Source organism: Arvicanthis niloticus, chromosome 2 (genome assembly GCF_011762505.2).
Source record: "Arvicanthis niloticus isolate mArvNil1 chromosome 2, mArvNil1.pat.X, whole genome shotgun sequence".
Lineage (NCBI taxonomy): Eukaryota > Metazoa > Chordata > Mammalia > Rodentia > Muridae > Arvicanthis > Arvicanthis niloticus.
Window position 1 is genome coordinate 82,003,404 of NC_047659.1, and position 27,853 is coordinate 82,031,256.

General features: G+C 38.0%; 1 protein-coding gene across 1 annotated transcript; it reads left to right on the forward strand.

The window, feature by feature from the left end:
- Ccdc34 (coiled-coil domain containing 34) lies at positions 1–27,764 on the forward strand. The gene is made up of 6 exons (XM_034493766.2): positions 1–402; positions 4,250–4,385; positions 14,465–14,572; positions 22,967–23,125; positions 23,677–23,818; positions 26,621–27,764. The coding sequence occupies exons 1-6, from the start codon at positions 56–58 to the stop codon at positions 26,833–26,835; spliced, it is 1,107 nt and encodes a 368-aa protein (XP_034349657.1). The 5' UTR covers positions 1–55; the 3' UTR covers positions 26,836–27,764.
- The last annotated feature ends 89 nt before the right edge of the window (positions 27,765–27,853 follow it).

A 27,853-nucleotide genomic window follows, 5' to 3' on the forward strand; every position in this document is an offset into this window, starting at 1 on the left:
TGCTGGGAGAACGCGCCGCCGGCCCTGCTCGGGCCGTTTGAACTTGGCGGGCCTGATGCAGGCAGCAGGGCCAAGGCGGGCGGCCTCTCTGGCTCCGTGCACCCGCTACCTCGCCCGCTGCAAGACGGGCTTCCGGCCTTCCTCGAGCTTTGTCGTAGACCTCTTAGTGGATTCCCAGGGCCCAGGGCTGGAGGATGTGGCGTTGACTGAGTGCTTGTCGCCGCCGTCTCTGAGCTGCAGCAACTCCACCCTGTCCCTGTTGTCTCCCCTTGGCCACCAGAGCTTTCCGTTTGGCGAGGATGACAGTGATGGGGAGGATGAGGAGGCCCAGGACGAAGACGCCTGTGAATCAGAGGCCAAGGTGGAGAGCTTGGAAGGAATAGAGTTACAGGGGCGCTCCAGGTAAACTCAAGGCCTGTCCCTCACAGCCCTTGTCAAGACTCCTTAGAGATGGGATTCGGAACGCGTTGTTGCGCACCCCCAGTAGTATAACCTTCTGTTTTCCAGCTCAAAGGCTGTGCAGCACCTGCATCCTGGGGTGCTGGACACATTTTTACAAATGGTCACTGATTCCCCATGATTCCTAGTTCCTTTTCCCGAGACTGACTGTTGCAGTCTCACTTTCCATAGAAACTTGCTGTACACAGTCGCAAGCAAAACAAAACTTGCCAGGAGTCTTTGAAAATCCTAAAACCATGTCATCGGCTCCAGAGCTCTCATCCATAAACTTAGCATCAAAATGTGTAGTTGGTGCTGGGTTGTAGTAAGTAGATGCTTCTAATACAGAGTTGGGTACGGATGCCTGTAATGTTCATACTCTGCAGAGACAGGTTAACTGACCTAGTAAGAACATTTAATGGAATATTGAGTGTTCATCAAAGGGGTTAGTTAATAACACTATCTTAATGTTTATTTACATTGATTCATTCAGCGAACATTTACTATTTTGCCACATATTAGTGTAGTTAGAGGGGACCATAAACAAGATATACAAGACTTCTGTTATCAAAAAAGGAAAGCCCAAACATTTCACAAATAACAAAACGGTATTAGAATACAGATAGAAAGTCTACTTGGGCTGGAGAGAGCTCGGTGCTTAGGAGGCCTAACTGCTCTTGTAGAAGACCCAGGTTCACTTCCAATCACCCTCAGCAGGTGGTTCACAACCACCAGTAACTCTGGTTCCAGGAAGTCTGATACTCTCTGTCTCCTACTGGCACCAGCATTCTTGCACGTGGTGCACATAAACTCATTCACAGTGTATGTATACTCAAAAACAAACCTTTTAAAAGGTGGGGATGAGAAGACCTTTTAAAGGTCTGCTTCAAAGGAGCGTAGTACTTATAGCCCAGGGCTTAGTACTCAGGTATCTCTTTCAGGTTCACTGTTCCTTATACTGTATACTCATTACTATGGAAACTGGAACAAAGGGCCTGTCCCTGTAGGGATATTTCTAAAACAGAATATATTCCTTATGGCATCTTCAGGAAGCATTTACAATTCATGATTATCAAGCTGTGTCAGGCATAATACAGGAGATTTAAAAAATTCCTGCCAGCAAGGCCATGCTTTTAATATAAGTAGCAAGATAGATAGCCCCCCATTCAGTTTAAGGCATTCATATAAGAATTAGTGAATCAAATAGGACATTACTCACATGCAAAAAGAATTTTGTAAGGGTGAAAGTTGTACATTGGTGAGGGTGGAAGTCACAAAGAGCAAGTGAGCAAGCTGCTTTTCCAGACTGCTAATAGCAACAAGAAACAGGCCTTCCCTGGTTAGCCTAGTAGAATTGAATTAGAATTTTGGGAGTCTTTTCATAAGCACTTTCAGGGCAGCATGGATTTAACATATTTTAAAAATAAATGTGAAGGCTTTGATGAATACCTTCTAATCAGTATTCAGAAGAATCAAGCAGGGTGTCATAGTTTAGCAGCACTATGAATAAAGGCCATCAGAATACAGCTCAGCTACTGAGACTGGCATTGGCTTCCAGGAGCCAAAACACCAACCAATAGGGAGCCTGCTAGGGAGGAAGTAGGCCTATTTGGTTCTCATTCAAAGCCAGAATAAGCTGACAGGACCTAGTTTTAACCTGCTTTCACACTTCAGTCCTTAGTCAAAGGACTAATTAAGACTACATCTGAAAAAAAAAAAGAATGCAGATTTATTAAGTTTTGTGGAGACAGAGGACAGGAATTTCACTTTTAGGGCAAAGCTATAGACAGCACAGAGGTGTGACACATTCATCAACCTGCAGTTCAGCAAACCCAAACATGAAGTCTGCATCAGTTTGCTAAAAGGAGGAGTTAACTTAGGAGTTTGGATTTTATGGTGAAGGTAAGGCTCACTGAAGAATGTTTGTGGTGATACAAAGATTCATTTAAGGGGAGAACCTGGATACAGCTCTTAAGAGTGGTTTGAAAGAAAGGGAAAAGACCATTTATTGTAAGGTTGGAGAAGAGAATGACTTGAAAAAACAGAAGGCTATAGATATGTTACTACAAGTGGCCATATGTATGTAGAATGTGGGAGCATGTGGAGTTAAAAATGGGAGTTTCTCAGCCGGGTGGTGATGGCGATGGTGCACACCTTTAGTCCCAGCACTTGGGAGGCAGAGGCAGGCGGATTTCTGAGTTCGAGGCCAGCCTGGTCTACAAAGTGAGTCCCAGGACAGCCAGAGCTATACAGAGAAACCCTGTCTCGAAAACCCCCCCCCCCCCCCCCCAAATGGAAGTTTCTGGTTTTGGTGACTGGGTAGGTGTGGGTATTCTTCACTACGGATTGGAAGAGAAGTGAACTTTTATTGGGAGGTTGGATACGTGCTCAAATGATTGGATTTATTTGGTACTAACTTTAGTAGTGGATGATTGGAAAAAAGTCTGGAACAAGATAAAGGTCTGAGCCATATTACTGAGGTGGGACCAAGAAGATGTAATATATGACTTGATGTAGAACAAGATAAAGTCATTCTGTAAGACTGAAAAAGGAGAAAGTGTATAAATAATATATCAGCAGTGTCTCTTTCCTTCCAGAATACAGATTCTATAATGGTGTGAATAAACAAATAATAGCAGGGAATTGAGTAAACTTAATCGATAAAGTAGTGAAAATTACATAACATAGTTGATGAGGCCATTGTTTGCCAGAAAGAACACAATAAACACACAAAGAACTAGGGTCTATAATAAACTAGATTTTAGGAATAAGGGAGATGTGTCTCACAGAATGCTATCTATAATGTTTATTGGACTTAATCATCAGCATCACAGTTTTTTTGTTTGCTCGTTTGTTTTTAAAGGAGGCTGTAGAGATGGCTCAGTGGTTAACATTGCCGTTATGGAGGACATGATTTGACTACCCAGAATCCACATCTGATGTTCAGAGCTTCCTGTAACCTAACTTCAGGGCATCTAACTAACACACTCTTCTGGCCTCTGTTGGTACTGTACTCATGTGTACATACATGTACATACAGACACATGCATTCTGTTTGGACCCTGAGCAGTCTTTTCCATGGAACCCAGTCATTAAGCTTTCTCTAAGTCTTGTGAGCATTATGAATTAGCCAAGTTGCTCTGCTCTTAGATTTCCTTGCCCAGAAGAGTTACAGAAGACACATAGTGGGAATGGAGACTGACAGGAGACTAATAGCCTGAAGAGTTGTAGTTCATTAAGAAACTGGCAAAGGGAATCAACTATAATACTTCCTTTGTTTGCTCCAGTCCCTGGGTTTAATTCCCAGCATGAAAAATCAGAGAACACAAAGGGAAAAAAAAGCCATAGTAATAGACAAGTTAAAATAATTTCAAACTTAAAAAAAATTGAAAGAGAATCTTAACAAATATCTGTTTCCTCCTTTACCCAGAATCCATGATTGTTAACACATTTTTGCTTTGTATTTGCTCCGTATGAATACACATTATTTTTTTCCAGTATACTTTTAAGGAAGGGGAAAAGATCTGGTTAGGATTATATGTAGTAATTAGCTGTCCAAGTAGAAGTTTTAGGAATAAAAAAAGATCAACAATGTTGAAATTGAGGCAGATGGATTGGTTTGGGATACTCCCATGGATTCTTAAATAATGTGGTTTTAGAAGTAAAGGCAATTTGACGGGTAAAGTCATTTAAATGGATTTGTAAAAATGAAACTGTTAGAAATATTCCATGTTTGCTTTCATGGCACAGCTACGTGTTTCTGAGTGGGAAGAGTTCTCTGTAATCAGGGCTCCCCTTTTGTCTCTTATAGCTGTGAAGCTGAGTCCCAGGACAAACAACAACAGAAGCAGGTGCTATTACAGGAAAGCAGTCTGACACCATGGGAGATGTGGTTTGTTGGCAAAGAAAAGGAAGAGCGTGGCCGGCTACAGCAGAAAGTTCTGGAGGTAAACTAAACAGTGTCTCTTCATTGAATTCTGAGCTCACAGAGATCCACCTGTCTCTGCTTCCTCAGTGCTGGAATCAGTGTTGTGCCCAGCTAACCTTTCTATCTTAATCTTCATATTCAAACATAGCTAAGGAATACTAAAGGGTACTCTTATTTTGAAGGAAGTAGAATCAACTCTCTTATAACCTGCATTTTCTCCTGTTAGATATTAATATATTTCCATACCATTGAAAACATTTTTTGTTCTGAGAATTGAACATGGTAGGCAAGTGCTCTCACCTTTGCGTTATACCCCCAATTCTAATTAAATTCTTTTTTTCTTTCTTTTTTATCCTTTTTTTTTTTAATTTATTTTTTAATGGATATTTTATTTACATTTCAGATGCCATCCCCTTTCCACATTTCCCCTCCCTAGAAAACCCCTATCCAATGCCCCTTCTTCTTTTTGCTTTTATACAATTGTTTTTAAAGATAATCAAAGACTTTATAAGTTTGGTAATACTCAATATCAATCAGAAGGGTAACCCAATACCCAACCTAGATATATCAACTATCTTTAACTGGCGGAGACATGTGAACATGCACCTCTATGTGCCCCCCCTCCCTTTCTCTCTCTCATCACTTAGCTCCTCCTCTCCTTCCTCATCTCCTTAGTCCTCCTCTTCCTCTCCATACTCCTCCCACCTTAGCTCCTCCTACATATCACCCTTCCTGTTAAAATAAAACTTTTCTCTCAAAATACAATTAGAGCATAACTATACCAATTTGTGTCAGTAAGGTGCAAGATAGACCTAATACCCAGACCATTATTTTGTTGACTAAACAGAACCTCTGTCATCTATCCTAACTAAAACTTAGTTCTGAACCTGGCTTTTTTCTTGCTTTAGAGTGAATGTCAGCTGAAAACCATCCTCTCAAATCTTTTCTCTCAAAGTAAATAACCAGGATTGGCTACGAGACTATAAGTTTCAACCCCGACAGAAATCCAGAATGACTGAGTTAACTGAAATTATGGGAAGCACAAAGCATAGCTTCTAAAACTTAGCCAAATTTATAGAGACTGCTGAACAGTCCCTATACTACAAAACATTGGAGTATCCGCTCTTCAGCTTTCTGGCCCAGGATCATCTGACAGACTTAGTGATGCAGAATTATTAAGGGCTGATTACTCTGTCTTGGCAGATATAATCAGTCGACTATTCCACAAGTGTGTCCTTTTCTGGACAGTAATTTGTCTGTAGATGGAACGAGGCAATTCTTGTCTAGTGGCTGTCTCACCACAATTGGAATAACTCCAAAGATGCTCAATTTCTTCTTAGAATCTAAGACAGAAAACTGTCAGGAGCAGACAGGTATCTAATCAAAATGAGCATTAATACAGAAATGTTTGTAATGTCAATTCTGTGGACTTCTGATGTTTTGAAAACCAATTATCCATGTAAGGTAATCTGGGTTGTTGTCTGTTAATTCCTCTCAGCAATTTCTAAATAAAATATAGAAAATATCCTAACAATAAACTCAGAGCCATGAATTTGCTATAGGCCCTTAACTCACAGGCTGACCATCTCAAATCAGTTAAAAAAGTTAGAGAAGGACTGGGTCTAAGCCTTATATCCCTAAATGTGTTATACAGGCACAATGCCTATGAGAGTAACAATATTCATGTCACTTTTATATCAGTAAGAAGCTCGTACCAATGAAAACCTTAAATTTGAAATCAAAGTACATTTTGTACCATTTAAGAAATTACTACTTCATCTTAATAACAATTATACATATTTCTACCAATAGGTTACAGCTATACAATAAATACTAGCTAATCCTCCCTGTTCCAACAAAACCACTACTTCTCCCTAGAAAGACAGGCCAATATTAACCACCTCAGTCCCCAAGCCCAGGGAATAGAGGTGCTGACTCCTCATTAACTTCTTCAAGCTGATTATGGGTGTTGAGATATTAGAAGAGTGGCAGGGGAAAGAGTAAATTGATAAGCCTCTGATGCTGTGTCTTCACTGCATCCAGCTGGAGTTCCAGAACATGAGAGGTTTGAGCAGGTCTGCTCAGCTTGCTTGATGAGTAGATACACCAAGGCTGTGTATTCTGCAATATACAATTCTCAAAATAAATTTTAGTATCAAGATTATGTTTTGTTTGAATTCTGGAGTCTAGTCTTCTGGTGGCCTGCCTCTGTTATGTCTAATCCGTATAATTCTGGGAGTTCCTATGAGGGTGTGCTCCCACCATCCTCCCATTTCCTCCTCCCTGCTCTCAAATTTCCTAACACTAGGGAATCTAAACATTCAGGCAACAAGGCCCTCCACTTCCACTGATGCCTAGCCCCTTACTCCATCTCCCCTCCTCCAATAACTATAAGAATGTGCTCTCACCATTCTCCCATTCCTGCCTCCCTGCTCTTGCAATTACCCAACACTAGGGAATCCAAACTTTCAGGTACCAAGGCTGTCCACTTCCAGTGATGCCTGGCAAGGCCACCCTCAACTACCTATATAGTTAGAGCCATGACTCCCTCCCTTTGTGTTCTTGGGCTGAAGATTTTAGAATGGCTACTCCAGCTTGTTTCTTAGGACCATTTGCTTGAAAAGTTGTTTTCCAGCCTTTTATTCTAAGGTAGAGTCTGTCTTTGTCACTGAGGTGGGTTTCCTGTATGCAGCAAAATTCTGGGTCCTGTTTATGTATCCAGACCATTAGCCTATGTCTTTTAATTGGGGAACTGAGTCCATTGATGTTAAGAGATATTAAGGAACAGGGATTGTTGCTTCCTGTTATTTTTGTTATTAGAGGTGAAATTATCTTTGTATGGCTATCTTCTTTTGGATTTGTTGGAAGAGGATTACTTTCTTGCTCTTTCTAGGGTATAATTTCCCTCCTTGTATTGGAGCTTTCCTGCTATTATCCTTTGTAATGCTGGGTTTGTGGAAAGATACTGTGTAAATATGGTTTTGTCGTGGAATATCTTGGTTTCTTCATCTATGGTAATTGAGAGTTTTGCTGGGTATAGTAGCCTGGGCTGGCATTTGTGCTCTCTTAGGGTCTGTATGACATCTGTCCAGCATCTTCTAGCTTTTATAGTATCTGGTAAGAAGTCTAGTGTAATTCTGATAGGTCTGCTTTTATATGTTACTTGGCTTTTTTCCCTTACTGCATTTAATATTCTTTCTTTGTTTTGTGTATTTGGTGTTTTGATTATTATGTGATGGGAGCTATTTCTTTTCTGGTCTAGTCTATTTGAGTTCTATAGGCTTCTTGTATGTTTATGGGTAGCTTGTTCTTTAGATTAGGGAAGTTTCTTCTATAATATTGTTGAAGATATTTATTGGCCCTTTAAGTTGGGAATCTTCCCTTAAGGCGCCTGCCCGCAGAGGGCGCACGTCTCTTGGTGCACACGTTCGAATCCCGTCCTCCCGCTCCCGCGTCTTGTGGGGAAAAAAAAAAAAAAAAGTTGGGAATCTTCACTCTCATCTATACCTATTATCCTTAGATTTGGTTTTCTCATTGTTTCCTGGATTTCCTGGATATTTTGTGTTAATAACTTTTTGCATTTTGTGTTTTCTTTGACATTTGTGTCAATATTCTCTCTTCTACCTCTTGTATTCTGTTGGTGATGCTTGTGTCTATGACTCCTAATTTCTTTCCTAGATTTTCTTTCTCCAGGGTAGTCTCCCTTTGTGATTTCTTTATTGTTTCTACTTCCATTTTTATGTCCTGGATGGTTTTGTTCAATTCCTTCACCTGTTTGATTATGTTCTCTTGTAATTCTTTAAGGGATTTTTGTGTTTCCTCTTTAAGGGTTACTACCTGTTTACCTGTGTTCTCCTCAAATTCTTTGAGAGTGTTATTTATGTCCTTCTTAAAGTCCTCTATCATCATCATTAGAAGTGATTTTAAATCTGAATCTTGCTTTCCTACTAATATGGGGAATTCAGGACTTTCTTGTGTGGGAGAACTAGCTTCTAATGATGCCAAGTACCCTGGGTTGCTGATGCTTATGTTCTTGTGCTTGCCTTTTGCCATCTAGATCATCTTAGTGCTACCTGCCCTGTCTCTGACTGGAGCCTGTCTTTTCTATTATCTTGGTTGTATCAGAACTGTTTGGGGTGGGTGTTACTATTGGGGTAAGAGTTGGGGCCCAAAATCTGCTCAGTGCTCAGGGGCAGACAGGAAAGAACCATTGCTCCTGGCCAGGAGTGACTTCCTGGGTCCTAGTGGGTCCCAGTTACTCCTTGTTTGGGGTGGGCATTGTTGTCTGCTTACCTAAGATACTGCCCGGGTTAGAGCACCTGGGAGCCCCGCTTTCTCTGGGTTCTTTGAGATTGGGGGCAGAGCTGCTGCCCAGGATCTGCTCAGTGCTCAGGCCCAGACCGGAAGGACTAATTAAATCCTTTTAAATATCATTTTAAAGTGGCTTCCTGAAAATACTATATATAGAATGTATTAAGTATGTATCAACATTTGTTCACAGTGTGGAGATTTTATTTTCATCTGTTAGTAACCATGTTAACATAAAAATCATAGAAACTAAAGCCTTTTATAGTATTAGAATAAATTTTCCTTATCAGTTTTAAAACTAATTATTTTTGTGTTGAATTTCTTGCTAGGTTGAAAGTCACAAGTCAGGAGACTTGGCATAACTCAAATGGTTGTGGGTACTATTTCTTTCAATTGTTTTTTATTACACACTACTGTATATTCTAGAATGTAAATCACTTCCTGCAAAAGTACACTGTGAGGGAAGCCTTTCTTTGTTAGCAGGACTTTAAAAGGACCTATGGTTAGTATTAGGAAAGCTTAATAAGAGCCCCAGTTACAGCCTTTTCACTTGCTGGGTGCCATTGCTAAGTTATTTAAACTTTTGTACTTCAATTTATTCATCTATACAAGAGAGTTGAAATTGTATATGTCATAGGATTTTTATAAAGATTAAATAAATCAAAGCATGAAAATGACTGATTTTGGTTTTATTGGTATTATTTGTATCATTGCCATCATGATCTTCTTAATGCTTTTTTATTTATTTTGCATATTTACTTGTATTTTGAGACCCAGACAAGAGTCTTATTTTACCTTATTAACCTAGCCACCCCCCCCCCCAAACTGTCCCCCAGTACTGGGAATCAAATCCAGGACCCTCTACATGCTAGACAAACACTCTGCTACTGACCTACACCCTTAGGCTCAATATATTAAAAAATATTTGTTCAGGGCTGAAGATATAACTTAACTGGTAGAATGCTCACCTAGCATTCATGAAGTCCTGGGGTCCTTTTCCAGAATGGCATAAACCTGACAGGTGTGATGGCACATACCTGTCTCCCAACCTGCATTGCCAGTATTTGGGAGGGAGAGTTGGAAGGATCAGAAGTTCAAGGTCATCCTTTGGACTTAAGTTTCTTAAATTAGAGAAAAGTAGTAAGAGTGCCTGGTCTGTGGAGTCATATAGAACAAAACTGAAATTTTAATGTGGGAAAGTTGTTTACATTGTTTTGGCCCTGGTTTCTTCATTTACAAGCCAGACATTAGCAATAGAGTAGTTAATAGGATGCAACTGAGCCTACTTTCTATTTTCAAAACTTAAGACTTTGAGCAGATTCTTCTGTGCTTTGATGAAAGAGAGAGCATACTGCTGGGTTATGGCCGAGTATATCAAAAACGCTCAATACAAGTTAGGTATTGAGTATGAAAGGTGCTAGATAATTACTATGAAAAGCTGTTTTGAAAACAAATTATAAAATCCATGCTACGGTAATTAAACATAGAGAAAGGTATAAGTATTTGTAAAGATTAAATCATTTTCATGTTTTGGATTATTTAGCATTTTTGTGCTACCTTATTACTTAACTCTGACATGACTAAGGTATTTTTGATGGAATTTTTTTTTTAAATTTTTGAGACAGGTTTTCTCTGTTAGTTTTGGCTGTTTTAGAACTTGCTCTGTAGACCAGCTCTCCCTTGAATGTATAGAGATCCACCTGCCTCTGCCTGCCAAGTGCTGGGATTAAAGGTGTGTGCCATATATGCCCAGCTTTTGTCTGACTAGTACTTAGTGGTCATGCCAGCGGTATCAACATGTAGGCTGACCATTTAGCTTTTTGCCAGCTTATTTTGAGTTGTAATGAGTACATTCTTTATGCTTTTCATTTTGTTTCCTGCTTTATTTATTGCATTTCCTCTTTGATTTTATAATTTATATCATAAGAATCACAGATTTTTAAAAAATATTTATTTTTTCGTGTATTTTTTTGTATATGAGTGCTTTGTCTTCATGCACACTGGAAGATGGAATCGGATACCATCACAAATGGTTGTGAACCACGACATGCTTGCTCAGACCTGCTTAACCACAGTGCAATCTCTCCTGCCCCCAGATTTGTTTTTTCCTTAAACCACACAAATAGTGTATCTCAGATTCCTACTAAAGCTAAAAATCTGGAAGACAGAGAAGTGATTGGTTAAGGTTTCAGTTAGTAGAAAACTTATGACTGAATTGATTTCCAATTTAAATGCCTTTCTTCACAATATCAAGATGTAATTTAGAAACAAATGAGTCAGCCTTAATATTTATTTACTTTTTTGACAGTTTTGAGTCAGTCTATTTTTTTTATATCCCAGGATGTCCTTGAACTTGCTGTGTCATCCTGACTAACCCCAGCCTAAATGTTCTTCCTGCTTCAGCCTTCCAAGTGCTGGGATTTCAGTTCTAGGCTACCACAGTTGCCTTAACTGTTTAATTATTTAATTAGTGCACGTTTGTTATAGAGTGATGACTTTTGTCATGAGAGTTTTGTTCAAGTATACGATGTACTTTAACTGTATCCACCCCACTACCCTATTCTCTCCTCCTTCCTCTCACCAGTCCTCTTTTCTTAAATCTCTGACATTTTGTTTTCTTCTTTTAAAATTTAAAGAAAAACGTATGTGGTAAGTTGGATCATTAAAAAGATTAGTCTTATTGTTAATTTCATCAACAGACATTCATTTCAGATGTTTTTGTTAGAGTTATAATTATTGTAGGTCATTAAAATTACCTATTTACAAAATTTAAATTTAAACATTATTTTTGAACATCAATAATATCATAAAAGCCAGCACACTGGACTTCACAGGTTATTTCTATTTTATTTACAGTTTAAGTAATTCTTTAGCTACTACCTGCCTAGATTCTCTATGGTCTCTTTTTAGGCTTCTTTTTGGGGTGTGTGTGTGTGTGTGTGTGTGTGTGTGTGTGTGTGTGTGTATGCATGCAAATACCTATGGAGTCCGTAGAGGGCACTGGACTCCCTGGAACTGTAGTTAAAGGAGGCAGTGCTCCATCTGATATGCTAGGCACTGAACTTAGGCTCTCTGCAAGAACATGCTTTTAACAACTGAGCCATTTCTCTAGCCTCATTCTCTCTGTAGTCTTTAGTTCCATTGATTAATTTTATATGTGAATATAATGCATTCAAAATTGTAACATAGCTATTTTTTAAATAAACTAGGTGGTTTTTCATTCTTTTTCCTTACCACATTAGCTTTGGTCATTTAGCTAGTTAATTAGCCTTGGATAAAGCAATTGACTGGTATATAGAATAGCCAAAGCTATTTTTTTTTCGAGACAGGGTTTCTCTGTGTAGTCCCGGTTGTCCTGGAACTCACTCTGTAGACCAGGCTGGCCTCGAACTCAGAAATCCACCTGCCTCTGCCTCCCAAGTGTTGGGATTAAAGGTGTGCACCACTGCCCGGCGCTATTTTTTTTTTTTTAGCCCTTACTTTCGGTGGCTAACACTTCTTTGCATGTAGTTACAATATGTTGAAGTACACATACATGCTGATTTTATTCTTACCATAAAGTGTGTACTCTATGGAAAAGTAGCTACATTTAAAATTCAGTGGTATACCAGCAGACCATGTTGGGCTTTTGAGTGAAGACTCCTGTCCTGGAAGAGTTCTACACTACTGATGAACAGATGGAGTGGATGCTAAGCGTGGAAGAGATCCGTGTTTCTAGAATGTGATGGGTATTTTGGATGGGTGGGAAAATTATTTAAAAAGACCCACTGGAGTTGGACCATTACTTTAGGTCAGTGTTAACATTTTTTAGGTATTACTGAGTCTTCTTTAGCTCTTAGACTAACTGATAATTGGCAACCATAAAGCAGGGTCGAAGATCTGAGTAACCCTGTTTGCAACTGTCGATTATTTGAAGAATCTTTAAAAAGGATATAAGTATGATCACCTCAAATCTATTGTACATGTAAACTGTAAAACTGTTTTTAACTCTGGGAACATGGCTTTAAAGGGCAAGATGGTGAGTGGAAATGTTTAAAAAGCATAGTGCGATATTAATTTCCTCTTTTTGAGAAACCCCACACAAATTAAAAACTATGAAGCAAGAATTCATGGCAAAGGGGTGATTTAGAGTTCTCAGTGACAAAGATTGATGACAGTGATTAATGGCTTGAAAACTATTCTGAGGATGACTGACTAGGAAATTATTGGGTACTTGTTAAATTGGGAAGACTGTATGGAGTTGTGTCTGAAAACAAAGGAGAAAAATATATCTTTATATACACCCTGAATGCATATATGTAGCTAAGTCTCTACATATAGATCTGATAGTTACATAAACTACATTTTGTAAAACGGTGCTTATAAATGCAGTGCTGGGGAAGTAGACATGTGATGGGTTCTGGGATTTGAGCCCTAGGTTCCAGTGAGACTGTGTTCTTGAATAGCAAGGTAAGCCCTGTGAATTGGCTCAGTGGGTAAAGGTGCTGGCTGGCCTGCAAGCCTGATGACCTAAGTTTGATCCCTAGTTCCCACAGTAGAAGGAGTAAACCAACTCCTGAAAGTTGACAGTAGCATGGATATACCCACACTTCACATACATGTATTATGTGAGCATTGCACATGCAGGCACACAGACATACACACACAACCACCCAGTTCATATTAGCTATATAGCAAACATTCTGTAAAAATGTATTATATGACTAATTAATGAAGTCTTAATACTAAGATCAAAATTTGCTTTTAGATGGATACTATTTAAAAGTTGAGAGTTTCTGAGTAGAAGAGGCAGCTATCTTCTACCCAGTAGAATTGAGACAAGTACTCACATAAAACACCTAGCCTGTGATTTGTTCTAAAGTACAAAAACTTTGTCTTGTGTAAGTTTTATTTCCTTTTAGGTACTGGAATTATACTGAGAGAAAACTCTCCTCATTGGCATGTCTACTTAGATAACTAGCTCTTAGGGAAATGGAAGGATGGGTAAGAGTAGATCAATGTAACATAGGAAATTTGTATCTGATTATTAATAGGAGAGAGAAGACAGTCAGCAGTGATTGACTGTAAAATCCTAGAGGAGTCTAGTTGAACATTTTTTCTCAACAGTGCATGGATTTTACTGATGAGTAACAAGTTATGTGGCATTCACCATGTGTTTTATTAGTCATACCTTCTTCATTCCTTCTCCCAAGAAAACAATCAGAGATTTTGATTCTGGTGACAGCAAGGCAGTTAAGTAATCTGGGATCTGAGCATGATTTTGTTTTATATTCCAGCATCTGTAAAATCAATGAAGAAATTTCCAGATTCTTTTCTTTCGTCTAAGGAAAATGGCTTCTTTACATTTTTTTAGTGTAGGTATGAACTAAAACTTTAAGGCTTATTTCATTCTTAATCCTTTATTTTCATTAAGAATCTAGAAGGTTTTTTTTTTTTAAATAACTTTAAAAAAGAAAGTTATAATTCTCTTGAGCTACTGTCAGTATCTAACAGTGATGCCAAAATTTATGTGTGGGAAAGAAGCTGGATTCAATGCAGGTAATTTTGCTGAAGCTTAGTCTAAGAAACTAGTGTTTTGCTGCTAACCAATTATTAGTATTCCTGTAGAATGTCTTATATGTTGTACTAATGCTGTCTTTTATCCCAGAGTTACTTGAATAAAATATTGTCACTAGTGATACATGTCCTATAAGAGAAGATATATTCATGTCTAATTCAGCCTCAGCCTTTTTACAATTATATTATTTGGGTATTTCTATTAAGTGCTACTCTTTGTTTAAACTCTCACAGGAGTTAAATCAACAAATAGAAAAAAGAAAAGAAATGGAAGAACGTGAAAAAAGAAAGATGATTGCTGAAGTAAAGCACAAAGAATGGGTTCAGAAGAAAAATGAGCAGGTAATGAAAAACAAATGCATGCATATACTTCATCTTCTACAACATTTTTGTTCCTCCCCTATTATCTAAGACTGCTTAAGTTTTTCTTTTTATTGTCTTAGTCAGGATTTCTATTCCTGCACAAACATCATGACCAAGGTGCAAGTTGGGGAGGAAAGGGTTTACTGAGCTTACACTTCCACACTGCTGTTGATCACCAAAGGAAGTCAGGACTGGAACTCAAGCAGGTCAGGAAGCAGGAGCTGATACAGAGGCCATGGAAGGATGTTACTTACTGGCTTGCTTCCCCTGCCTTGCTCAGCCCCACGTTGGGCACCAAAAATGTTGCAGCCCAAGCTGCCCTACGTTTGGGGGTGAAAATGTCACGGGCCACTCTGTCAGTGTTGGAACCGCACTGCCAAAGCCTTGGGGGCTAAATTGTTAGAGCCTGCACTGCCCCAAGCTGCTCTGGTCTTGGGTCGGGGTTCAGCAAGAGAGAGAGTGAGGACGGACACGAAGAATGGAGACCAGACAGAGTGTGATTCAATGCCGTTTATTCTTCAGTATCTCTTCTTCTCTCCAAGTCCCAAGTCTTGAGTTCTTAGTCCCTAGTTCCTAGTCCCTAGTGCCTCCAAGTTCCAAGTTCCTTCTTCCAAGTGCTAAGTGCCTAATGTCTAATTCCAAGCTCTTCCTCCAAGTGCCAAGACTCAAGTGCCTAATTCCTACTCCAAGTTGTACTCTCTGAAGTGTCTGATTCTCTGTTACTCCAAATTGTTCTGATCTCTCCTGTCTGCCTCTCGCCTTTTATATGTCTCACTTCTAAGCCACACCTCTAAGTCACGCCTTTAATCGTGCCCTTAGGTCTTGTCTCTAAATCTGATCTCTAAGTCGCGCCCTTAAGTCTCGGCTCTAAATCACAGCTTTAAGTCTCACACACCCAAGGGAAGATCCTGGGTATCTAAAGCAAGATGTTATCAGAGTGTGCTCAGCTGTTGTAGGCTGATGTAATCAAGTCTCTTGCCAGGGTATATGGCTCAAGATGGCTGCAAGGATGATAGCTGCTTTCTGTTGGCTTCCCACAGCTTTCTTATAGAACCCAAGGCTACCAGCTCAGGGATGGTGCTGCCCAGAGTGGGCCCTCCTCTTGATCACTAATTGAGAAAAAGCCTTACAGCTGGATCTCATGGAGCCGTTTCCTCAACTAAAGCTTCTCTGCGATAACTCTAGCTTGTATCAAGTTGGCACACAAAACCAGCCCAGTACATTTATGTAACCAGAAATTGGCTACTTTGTGGGTTCTTTTTTCTTCTACCTTTCTTCACCCCCTTTCTACCACCTTTCAACCTCCTAACAGTACATAGGAGAGAAAAAACGATGGAGGGGAAATGGGACTATATTAGCATTAGAGTACTTTGTGCTGATTAGGGGTATTGAGTTCCTTGGGACAAGTTTGATTTTGCTGACAGTATATCTAATTTCTTCTTGTTGTTTCTTTTTTTGTGCACTAATACTTAACAAACCACAACTATCAGCAACCAACAGTAGCCAACCAACAGCCCACACCACCACCACCATCACCAGCTTCTTGGGGCCTTAGCATTTATATACTCTCTGAAGAGTCCCCAGAATTCTAAGCATCACACAATCACAAAAACTATCTGCAGCTGGCAAAATCAGACCCCCAGCTAGAGCACGAGGCAAATCATAGTCAGCTGCTGTGGACAATCTGAAGTGAGCCCTGTATCTCACATCTGGGATTAAAACAAAAACACATTCCCACAATATTTATGTATTTTTCAAAGAAACCAAAATTCTCACTACATTTTTGCTTTTATGGGGTTTTGTTTGTTTGTTTTCTCTACTTTCATACACACTTATCAAGTGTCTGTCTTCTGCTCTTTTGTGGCTTCCACTAGTATCTTCCTGCAAGTCTGTCACTAAGTCTATCTCTAGTGGAATTTCAAGGGCTTGGACATACAAACTGATAGGGCCAAACTTCCAAACTTGAACACCTGAAGCAACTAATGGCAACATATCATTGCCTCCTCTTAGAACCTTTCTTCAGTCTCTCTTTTTTTTTTCTTACTACTTCTGTCTCCTCAAACACTGAGGCATAATCAGAATGCTTGTTATTAAACATCTTTTTATGATTGTTTCTGAGTAGTCTTGTTACCTTTTGAATTCAGCTTCATTGTTTCCTCCTCTGCTCTGGAACATAGGGGAAAATACCACAGATAATTTACCCAGAAACAACACTGAATGAGTAGAGTAATCTTGTGTCCCTGCAGGAGTATTGCTGAAGTCTGAAGGACAGTCTCCCAGGTTTCAGGTCTCTTCTCCATCTTCTGAATGAGATTTTTAGAATTCTAGCCTGGCCGGCTGACACACTGCACTGGGCTCTGCAATCTAAACTTCCTCTGGCATTTCTCCCACCTGTGCTTTTCTTTAATCTGGACTTCTCTTAGAGATCATGAGACAGCCATTGCCCATCTTTTAGGATAGTTTTACTGAACAGTTTTAAGAGGGAAAATGGTTTATATTAACGCAAACAAATAGGAAAAGCATATTTACTCTTTCTCACAATGTAAAGATTTAACCCATGGCTTCACATGTGTCTTCTGTTCATTCATCTATACTCCCATTTCTACATTTTTTATTTTTAAAATACAAGTAGGTTTTTGTTTGTTTTAAGATGTTTAGTCTAGAGCTTTGGGTATACTTTCTAGCTCCCAGAAATATATAACCCTGAGAAATTTTGAGAATGCATCCTTACTGCTTTTCATTTCATTACTTTTGTTTTTTGTTTGTTTGTTTGTTTGTTTTTTAAGGTGTGTGTGTGTGTGTGTGTGTGTGTGTGTGTGTGTAAATCTCTGTGCCCTATGCATACTATGCAAGTTCTCTACCATCTAGTTACATTCCCAGATCTTTCGGTTTTTGTTATCACTATTTTTTTAAATAAAATATTAGGCTCTAAGAATGGAACCCAGGGCTTTGTTATGTGAAGCTAATGCTGAAGTACTAAGTTGAATTCTTTTAGTCCCTATCTCAAGTTTAATACAGTCTTGTGTAGGAATTACATGAGAAATCCTTAAAGTACTGGGACTGGGAGTGTATCTCAGTAATAGAATGCTTGCAGTGTGTGCAGGCCTTAGTTAAAGCTCCAACAAGCACACCAGTGGGGAGTGGGGTGGGCTGGGGAGAAGGAGAGGAATGGAGAGAAAGACAGATTAAATGAATGAAATGTTATTGTAAATTTGTCTTTGCTCAAGTTTTTTGTTTAAAATGGTGTTGCTTCATTGTTAAAGTCTACTTTTAGGAATTGAGACAAATATTTAAATTATAGGACAAAGTTTTAAATTTAATTTAAAAGACAAAATTATAATTTTGTCCTTACTGTTAAATTTAATGCCCATTTATAATACTAAGAGGACCAGTAGTTGCAGGTGAATAAGAAGAAAATTAATTAATTGTGTATATCTGTAAATTCAGATTTCTTTTTTCTCTCAGAAGTCATTACAAAGAAGAATTTGTTTGCTTGCTTCATCTGTAATATAACAAGAAAGTGTTCTTTGTGAATAAAATGCCACGATCAAAATAAGTATGTGACTATACCAAGACTTTGTGTGATACCTTTTGGAAATGTAAAACTATAAATCAGAATACTTCTTGGTGTATAGAATGCCGTTTTCTCATCTGAAAGCTGCCTGTCTTCAAGTGTATTAAGCTAACGTTGCCATGCCAGTCATGCATAGCTGTTACTTGTCTAAGTATGGAGGATAATAATGACAGATTGATGGTATATTTGCTGTTTTAATTGTTGATGGACTATCAAATTCAATTATTGAAGAAAATTATTTATTTTTTTATGTATGTATGTATATATGTATGTATGGTGGTGGGTAGGGGAAGAAGTTGCTTGTCCTGGTAAAAATCATTACTTCAAAAGAATGAGAATTGATTAAAAATGAACCCTGAAAAATTGAATTTACCCAGTATTCTACAACACTCTTGTGCTTAAGGAATAGTTGATTGCTCCTTTCTTTTTCTTTTCATTTTGTTTTCTTTTCTGTTGTGTTTTCTCTTTTTCATCTTTTCTCTCTTTCTTTCACTTTCTTTCTCTGTCTGTCTGTCTGTCTGTCTGTCTATCTGTCTGTCTTTCTTTTAAAATCTCTGAGTCTCTTTTTCCAGCTTTCCCTGCACTTAGCTCTGTTTGGAAAGATGCTCTCCTGCTTCTTTTCCAGTCTGGCATCTAGGATTTGCTCCTCTGTTTACATTTCATGGTGTGTGGTCTTCTGCCGCCTCAGCTTCAGGCTTGGTCAGCTCTAACCGGCTGCCACCTCTGTCATTTTTACTGTATTCTATCAGAAAATCAGACAAAAGGAATTTATGTTTCCATTAGCAAACTTGGTTTTCTATAACTATAAATTGTTAAATCCTCTTTTAAACAAAAGGCATATCTCATCCGGGACTTTTATATTTGTGTTGTCATTCTGGTTCTTTTTCTAACGTCGGTTTTTAGTGTTGATACATATTTGTGAGAACAGTCTTTATTTTCAATGCTTTAAAGTTACTCTTTTTAAGTAAACTTGTGTTTGAAAGTTAAACGAGTTTTAACTTTCAAACACAAGTGATATTTTGTGTGAATTACAGCTGGAGCTCAGTGGGGTCTGTGACTGATGGTGCTGCTATCAGTGTGTCCTTCAAGCTGTCTGGTGTTGTTTGCTTGGCCTTTCTTCTGTTGGGGCAGCCGCTGTCCGAGGAAGAAGTACACAGTCAGAAAGTTTAACTAGTCCTTGTTGTCTTCTGTAAAAGAAGACATGCTGTGTGGGTGTGTAGGAACCAGTGTGCTAGAAACCTGAAGGCACTCTGCGGCTCCTGCTGTTTACAGATGTTCTGTAAACATGACAGCCTTGTGTCATTTAAAGAATATTATGTATGCATGTGATTGTTACCTCCAAACTCTTTACTAGCATTCTTTATTCAGAGTTCTCTGTGTGCTGTAATATAGTTGTGACTACTGCCACCCCCATGCAGTCTAGCTGCTGTTGTATTTCATTGGGCTGTAACTTGCATATTTTATATCAATTGTAAGTTTGTGAAGCTTGATAAACTTCTGTACCAGTGCAGGCTACCAGCACCACAGTCAGGTGATAGAGCATTGCTGTCATTCCAGAAAGTTCTCTATGTCCAGTTACACTCAGCACCCTGCTCCTTACGCCAAGCTGGCCCCAGCAACAAGGTTAACACAGTAATCCTGTTCTGGAAATTAGATTTGCCTGTTACAGAATTTATTTAAATAAAGTGATAGGATGTACCCTCCTTTGAGTTGATTTTTTTTTGTTTTTAACTTTATCTTGGTATTTTATATATTCTTGATTCCTTTCCTTTTTACTGTTCTAATATCCTGTGAAATAGCACAAATTGCTTATTTATCCACTAGCTAATAGGAAAATGAATTGTTTTCAGCTTCTACTCCCACACATTTTCATTTGTCTTAGGCAGATGCTTTAGAGCTCTGCTACTGGGCCGCATGGAACCTTTTCACTTTATGGGAATTACCAAACTTCTAAGGTGCTTGTACCATTTTATGTTCTCATTATTAACATGAAAATTCTAATTGGTCTATGCCTTTGTTAAACTTGATCTTATCAGTGGTTTTTATTTCACATCCTTCTCTAGTTAGAATGCAGTGCTTTACCATTGCTGACTTACTTTATTACTCTCACTGGGGGACTTACTAGTCCAGCTAATAAAAACTGGAAGTTAGTTTTCTTATGGTTTGGGAGCCTAGAAATCAAGAGGAAAGAATGTTCAGGTTTGGACTGCTCATTATGTCTCTTCTTGTTTACAGAAAAACAGCCATGGTTTTGTTCCTTGAGTGGCTTTATATCGGTTACACATCTCAGTATGACTTTCCTTTTTATAAGGACACCATTACTCTAGGACTCAGAGTCCACCATTGTGACTTCATTTCAGTTCCATTTCTTTACATGTAACCATGCTGGGAATTACAACAGCAGCACAGAAATCGAGTGGAGCAAATTGGGTCAATAACACTTTCTCTTTTGTAGTTGACTTTTTTGTTTTGTGTGTCATTTGCCTGTTTTTGGAAGGTGTTAAGAAGATGTTAATTATGCAAAAACTTGGGCTCAGTGACATAGCTTTTCTTCAGCATTCATAAAGGTCTGGGTTTAATCCCTAGCTTTTACAGTCTCTCCAGATACAAAAACTGGGTCATGGATCTTTTTGAGATGGGATTGCCATGCTGCCAAGGCACTCTTTGAACTCCTGCACCCAAACAATTCTCTCGCTCTCTGAGCAGATACTACTCCACACATACATGCTGCTGTAGCTGCCACTGAGTTAATTTTACATGAGTTTTGTTTGTTTGTTTTTCTAGTGCTGGTGATTGAACACATACATGCCAAGCAAAGGCTCTGAGAGAGATTTCCAGCCTTTATATCCAGGCCCAAGTCCCTTGGTGGATATATGTCTTGCCATTTAATTTTTGTTTAATCTTTAAAAAAATAGTTTGTATAAGTGTTCTGTCTGTTTCTATGTTTGTGCCCCACATGCATGCATAGTGCCTGCAGAGAGCAGCAGAGAGAATTATATCTCCTGGAACTGGGGTTTACGGTTAGGAGCTGCCATGTGGGTTCTAGAAATTGAACCTGAGTCCTCTGTAGGAATAGCTTAGTGTTCCTAACTACTAAGCCTTGTCTCTAGGCTCTGGTTTTAATGGTTTGTGTTTTTATTTTAATTTTAAAGCTAGCATACAGACTAATGGGTCTTGTGATGATACTTTTAGATGTATGAGCCAATGCATGTTGTTCTAATTGATACCCATTGCCCAGCTGTCCTCCCTCTGCTCAGCCTGCCCTCTGGTTGGTGTACTAGCTTCGTATTGCCCACTTGTGTTTCATGGCAGAGGGATTCATTGCCCTTTCTTTTCCTCCTTTCCTTAAGATTATTTCTCCTAGCTCATGATCCCCTTTCGAGTTTCAGCACACACACACACACACACACACACACACACACACACAGAGAGAGCCCTACTTATTTAATTTTACATCTAGGTTCTGCTTTTAAGAGTTGTCATGTGATTTCCAATTCTATCCTCCTCAAAATGTTATATTTCATTTTTTCCTTATGCTACATCCTGTATGCATTTTTCCTTATTCAAATTCCACTGTGTATATAAACCATATTTTCTCATCTTTTGATGGACATTAATGTTAGTCCCATTTTCCAGTTTTTGTGAGTAGTCAAGCAACAAATATAAATGCACAAATATCTCCAGGTATTTTAACTTAGTCACAGCAGTTGGAGATCTGGGCCATATTAGTTGTGTTCTTTAGTTTTGGAGAGGCCTCCACGCTGATTTCCATAGTGGCTGTACTAAGTTACATTACCACCATCAGAGAGGAAAGGCTCCTCCTTCCCCATATCCTTGCCAGTGTTTGTTTTCTTGATGACAGCCATTTTGACTAGGATATCTCAAAGGAGTTTTAACTCGTTTGCCTCATAGCTAAGGATGCTTCAAACTTTTTTGAGGACTGTCTGTTGAGCTCACCAGTCAGTCCATTTATTGTTTGGAATTGTTCTTTGAGTGTTTCACTTTTACACTTGATAGATTCTAGATTGTTCATCCCCTGTCTGGTATGCAGTTGGCAAAATGAAGTTTTCTTCATTCTACAAGTTGTTACTTTACTCCAGTGATTGTTTTCTATGTTGTATAGATGCATCTTAATTTTGTGTAATCCTATTTGTTGATTCTTGGGATTGTTTTCTGTGCTAGTGTTTTCATTTTCCAAAAGTCCTTGTCTGTATCTGTATCCTGCAATGTTTTTCATAAGACAATTGGAGGGGCTTGAAGACAAAATTTGACTTTCATGTCTTTATTTTCCAACTTCTTCTTTCTACCTACCTCTCTCCTACTCTCCCTATTTTACTCTGCAGCCCAGATTGGCAGAGAACTTACTGTGTAGCCCACACTCAACCAAATTCCTATTAGTCCTATCCTTGCTCTCTACATATTGGGACTACAGGTGAGAGCTGTTTGTTGACTTTGAATCTATGTAGGAGTTGTGTAGCCAGGCGCTTACCTGTTTCTCCTCTAATAGCATTGTGGATTTGTCCTCTGTGACTCACTGATAGTTGTGATTTATCCAGGTCTGCACTGGCAGACTGTCGAGGAAATGCATGCATATGTGCTTGATATTTAGAGTGCAAGGAATGCTCATGAAACCATACTAAGATTCGGGATGATCACTAGGTCATACTCTTATACATGCATGCGAGTCTTTCTTGAACACCTACCAGTCATTGTCCCAATCTCTGAGTAGCCTTCCAGCTATAAAGGTAACTGCAGATATTATGGATACTTCAATTAAAATTCCTTCATTTTTATTAAAGGAAAGGAAAGAAAGGGAACAGAAAATTAATAAAGAAATGGAAGAAAAAGCAGCAAAAAAACGGGAGAAAGAACATTTGCAAGAAAAAGCAAAAGAAAAATATCAAGAATGGTTGAAGAAAAAAAAAGCTGAAGAATGTGAAAAGAAGAAAAAAGAGAAGGTATTTTTAATTGAAATGACCAGTCATAGTACATACTTTGTTTATATGTATATTTTAGAAACAAAAGTATAATAATTCAGTCAATACTGTTTTAATATAAAAATATGTTTTAGTATAAAATACACAAACTATCATTACTCCTGTTATTTTGTGTTTAATCTTTAAAATGGATAATGCATTTATGGTATTCCTTGAAAATTATTAATAAGCCTGTGGATATTTATCAGTCAGGTTCAAAATTTTTGTTACTGCTTTTAACCATTTTTATAGTATTTTATAGACATTTTACTGCTTGTGGGTTGTCCTTCTAAGACAAATTTGCATTTTTGTTTTGTGAATTTGGTATCTTGTTGTTGAGTGGTGGGCACTTATACACCACAGCACTGGTCGTGTTTGCTTTTGCTCTTTGATTATAGAGGCATAGTTCAGTTTTATGGCCAGTATGTCACTGGGGCAGAAAGCAACTAGGGGTAGGCAAACAAACAATAAGACTTGACTGGAGTATCAGTTACAGAATATCCCAGGGAATTCTATGGTCTTATCATTTTAAGGAAAAAGAAAAGCAACGGCAAGCAGAATTACAGGAGAAAAAGGAAATCGCAGAAAAAAAGTTTAAAGAATGGTTGGAAAATGCAAAAAATAAACCTCGTCCAGCTGCAAAGAGCTATGGTTACTCCAGTGGAAAGCTCACAGGTTGGTTTGTATGTCTTGTGGCTTACATAAGTATGGCTTGCAGAAGCAAATGGTATAAAAGTAATTCTTCTTTGAAATTATTATTTTCTAGAAGATTATAATTATATGTTGCTTAGCATGTGCTATAAATTTGCTCTCTGTTCATTTCACATATAAATATATTTCTTAAATATATAAATTAAAGGCAATAGTTGCAAAACTGCACACTTAAATTTTACTTATTTTTGTTATTTCAAAACAGTCTTCTTTTGTTGTCCAGACCAGCCTCGAACCTAGGAGCCTTCTGCCTCAGCTTCCTGAGTGCTAAGGCTCACAGGCGTGAGACACTGGCATTCACACATTGTTTCTATTGGTCTGCCTCCTGCCTTGCTCCTGTTTCCCTCTGTCTCCCTTCATGTCACAGGTTCTGTTGTCTTATCTTTCCCCACCCCTGTAGATCTAGTCCTCCCCTCTCATATCCTCTTTCACAATATGCACAGAGGTTTCACATGTGAGGGTTCCCATGAAGCATTTGCCTTGTTTCACTTAACATGATTTCCAGTTTTATGCATTTTCCTCAAAATGTCATGACTTCATTTTTTTCTTCTAGTAGAATGAAATTTTCACTGTGTATATGAACCATTTTTTTTATCTATTCATCTTTAGATGGACATCTAGGCTAATTTCATTTCTTAGGTATTGTGTTCAGGCAACAGTAAACATGAATGTGCAAGTATCTCTCTGGTATGTTGACTGTAAATCCTTTGTGTGTATACTCAAGAGCTGAGTCATGACGGCAGTTCTATTTCTAGGTTTTTTTTTTTTTTTCAAATCTCTAAAACTGCTTTCTAAAGAGGCACTATCAAGTTTCATTGCTACCATCAGATGGCTCTTCTTCCCCCTTTCCCCCCACACCCTTGCCAGCATTTATTTCTTGATGAGAGCCATTCTGAGTAGAGTAAGGTAGATCTCAAAGTGATTTTAATTGCTTCGAGACTAAGGATGTTGAGAACTTTTTAACAAAGTCTCATTATGGGCAAAGAACTCACTGAGATGACCCTCCTCTGCCTCCCAAGCACTGTTACTAAGGTATATATACACCACCAAGCCTGGCAGCTTCATCAAATTCCTATTGGCTGTTTGTATTTATTTTGAGAAATACCTTTTCAGTTCTAGCAGTTTGAAAGTTTCAGGTTTTGCACTAATGCCCCTTGTCCATTTGGGGTTTTTGTTCAATATGTCCAGTATGAGAAATATGGCTATGATTTCATTCTTTTGCTTATAGAGAAACACAGTTTTTCCAGCACTTATTGTTAGTGTTTGCAAACTTACATTTTAAAGCAACAAATTTTAATGTTAGCAAACAAAAATTCATGTAGTTGGAAATGTAGCTCCATAGTAGAATATAACTTGAGCAGATGCCTGACTCTGTGCTCAGGCCCCAAGATTCCAAAATAATTCTATTATTTATTGGATTAGTGAAGCTCAATTGAGATATGCTCACAGTGTGATTTTGCTTTTCTTTTTTCTACCAGTCTATAAGGAAGAGCTTCCAAGGTCCATTGAATTCTTTTTGAAGAATAGAATAGTAGACATCACATGACCAAACAAACATACCCAGTTTGCCTTTAGGCTTGGACTGATTATAAACGGCAATGCATGCTTTTCTTTGTGCTTCATGTTGGAAACTCATACCTTGCTGACAGCTGCCTTCACTTTTTAAAGTGATTTATTATTAAAATACTCCCATTCTGTTTTGTTCACACACTAGAACACACTCCAGACTTTGTTTTGACCATCTTGGTGAAGTGTGTGTTGACATATCTTTGCAGTCAAAGTGGACTGGGAGTGTCTGAAAGACACATTCCTGCTGTCAGGGTTAGGCCTCTTTTCTTTGTCACAGGACCATCTATCATGGATACTGAGCACTGGTGGGCATACTCCTTTAAAAGGTTTTTAACATTTTGTTTGGAAAAATGATGATAAGCAATCATTTTAACCTAATAATCAACAGTAAAGTCAGAATAGAGATATTGACTAAAAGTTAATTATCAAAATAATAGATTATCACCTTAATGTTTGGATGAACTTAATCCTCACGAGCAGTCTGTTATTTAGCAAACACTGTGCTTCTCTGTCTCTATCCTTTATGTTCATATCATTATTACATATTGCACAGTACAGGAATTTCTGTCTCTGCACTGAGTGGAGGACTTGAAGCCAATTTATAAAATGTTTTTCCTGCACCCCATTATGGGTTGTCGATGTCACCATTCTGTAAGCACTTCATGTACTCTGGTAGAATGACAGCTGCTGGTCTGAATCAGTGTGGCGTTGTGTATTTGATTTGACAGTAGTGCAGAGGTTCAGTGGTTCTAAACAGGAATCATGAATTATTAGAGATTCTCATACAAAATAAAGTGATTTTTAAAAAAAATAAATAAAAAAACTTTAGTATCTGATAAGAGAAAATACCACACAGTTATTTCCAAGACTGAGTTAAGACTATAAAGATTTTAAGAGTTATAAAATAAATTGCATAGTGAAATTTTGTAAGCATTTTTATTTAGATAGGTTTTCATAGTATTTTTCCAATTCTCTGAATTTCTTTGTATCATTTAATGTTTGATATAGTGATTACAATATTAAAACAATGTTATTTCTTTTAAGATATTTTGGGCTTCAAGTTTTAAGTTATCTTATCCAATTTATCAATGATATTTTGTCTTGTTACCATTTTAATATTTTTTAGGAATTAAAAATAAGTGATTTCTTTTGTCTAAGAATTTTTTTCTTGGTCATTCTGATTTTTAATGATTGTAGGTTTTTACAGTGGAAATTCCTACCCAGAACCAACTTTTTATAACCCAATTCCATGGAAGCCAATTCATATGCCTCCTCCTAAAGAAGCTAAGAGTGGACCAGGAAAGAAGAGTAAACGACCTGCAACGAGTCAGCCCCTCACATCGTCCTCCCTGGCAGTTCATAATGCCAAGAGCAGCCTTTGCCTTGGAGCTCTGTGCCGAGTACAGAGATAGAGTGTGTGCACATAGCGTACCTAGCTACCTGGAGCTTGCGTTTAAAATCAGAGTATTTTTCTTAACACTTCTTATTAATCAGTAAGTCAACATTTGATATGGTAATTGACAAGTACCAAAATTTTAAATTTGTATATGGAACCCTTAGAGTTAAAGATAGTTTCTAAATTTTGGTTTTTATAAACCGTTAAGGTTGATCTAATGATTGTGTTTTAGTTTTTATTAAAACTCACCATAGTATCAAGAAACCAACAGTTTTCTTGTGTTCTTTTGTACTCTGTTATTTGCTTGTGCTATGTACTTAGAAACATAAGATTAATTTGTTCAAGCAGACACTTCTAAACCTTACTTAAATGGGTTAGAAACCAAGAGAAATAAATTTCAGTGTTTGCAATGTTTGTTAATGGTTTTTAGTACAGTTTTCCATGAAGGTATTTTAAAGTTTTTCTTTTTGCATTTATTTATTTTGTGTGAGTGTGTACATATGTGTGGGCATGCATATACTATAGCATGACTGTGGAGATCAGAGGATAACTTGGAGTGAATCAGATCTCTACTTCTCCTGTGTGGATACCAAGGATTGAACTCAGGTCGTCAGACTTGTGCAGCAAGCACCTTTACCAGACAAGTTGTCTCATTGGTTCCCTGTGGAGGTACTTAAAAAAACTGACTGAAAGACCGCTCTGCAACACAGAAATCAGAGTTGGAATTGTTAAGACAAAATTTTAAAATAGTGTTTTGTGTTGTAGATCTAAGGCTGATGTTTTTATAATGTTGAGACACTGATAATATTTTGTTATACTTTATAAAATCCTTTTTATATACTTATAATTGGATTGATGGCTTTGAAATTAGGGTCATCATTAGATCATTTGTAATACTTGCTACCTTAAATGTTAAATAAAACTGCGAACATCCTGATAAAATTATCATGTTTTTTAGAAGTCTTTTTTAGGTGATAATCAAAAACTGAACATGTATTTAAATATGATTTCTATTTGGAATATATTCTGGTTTT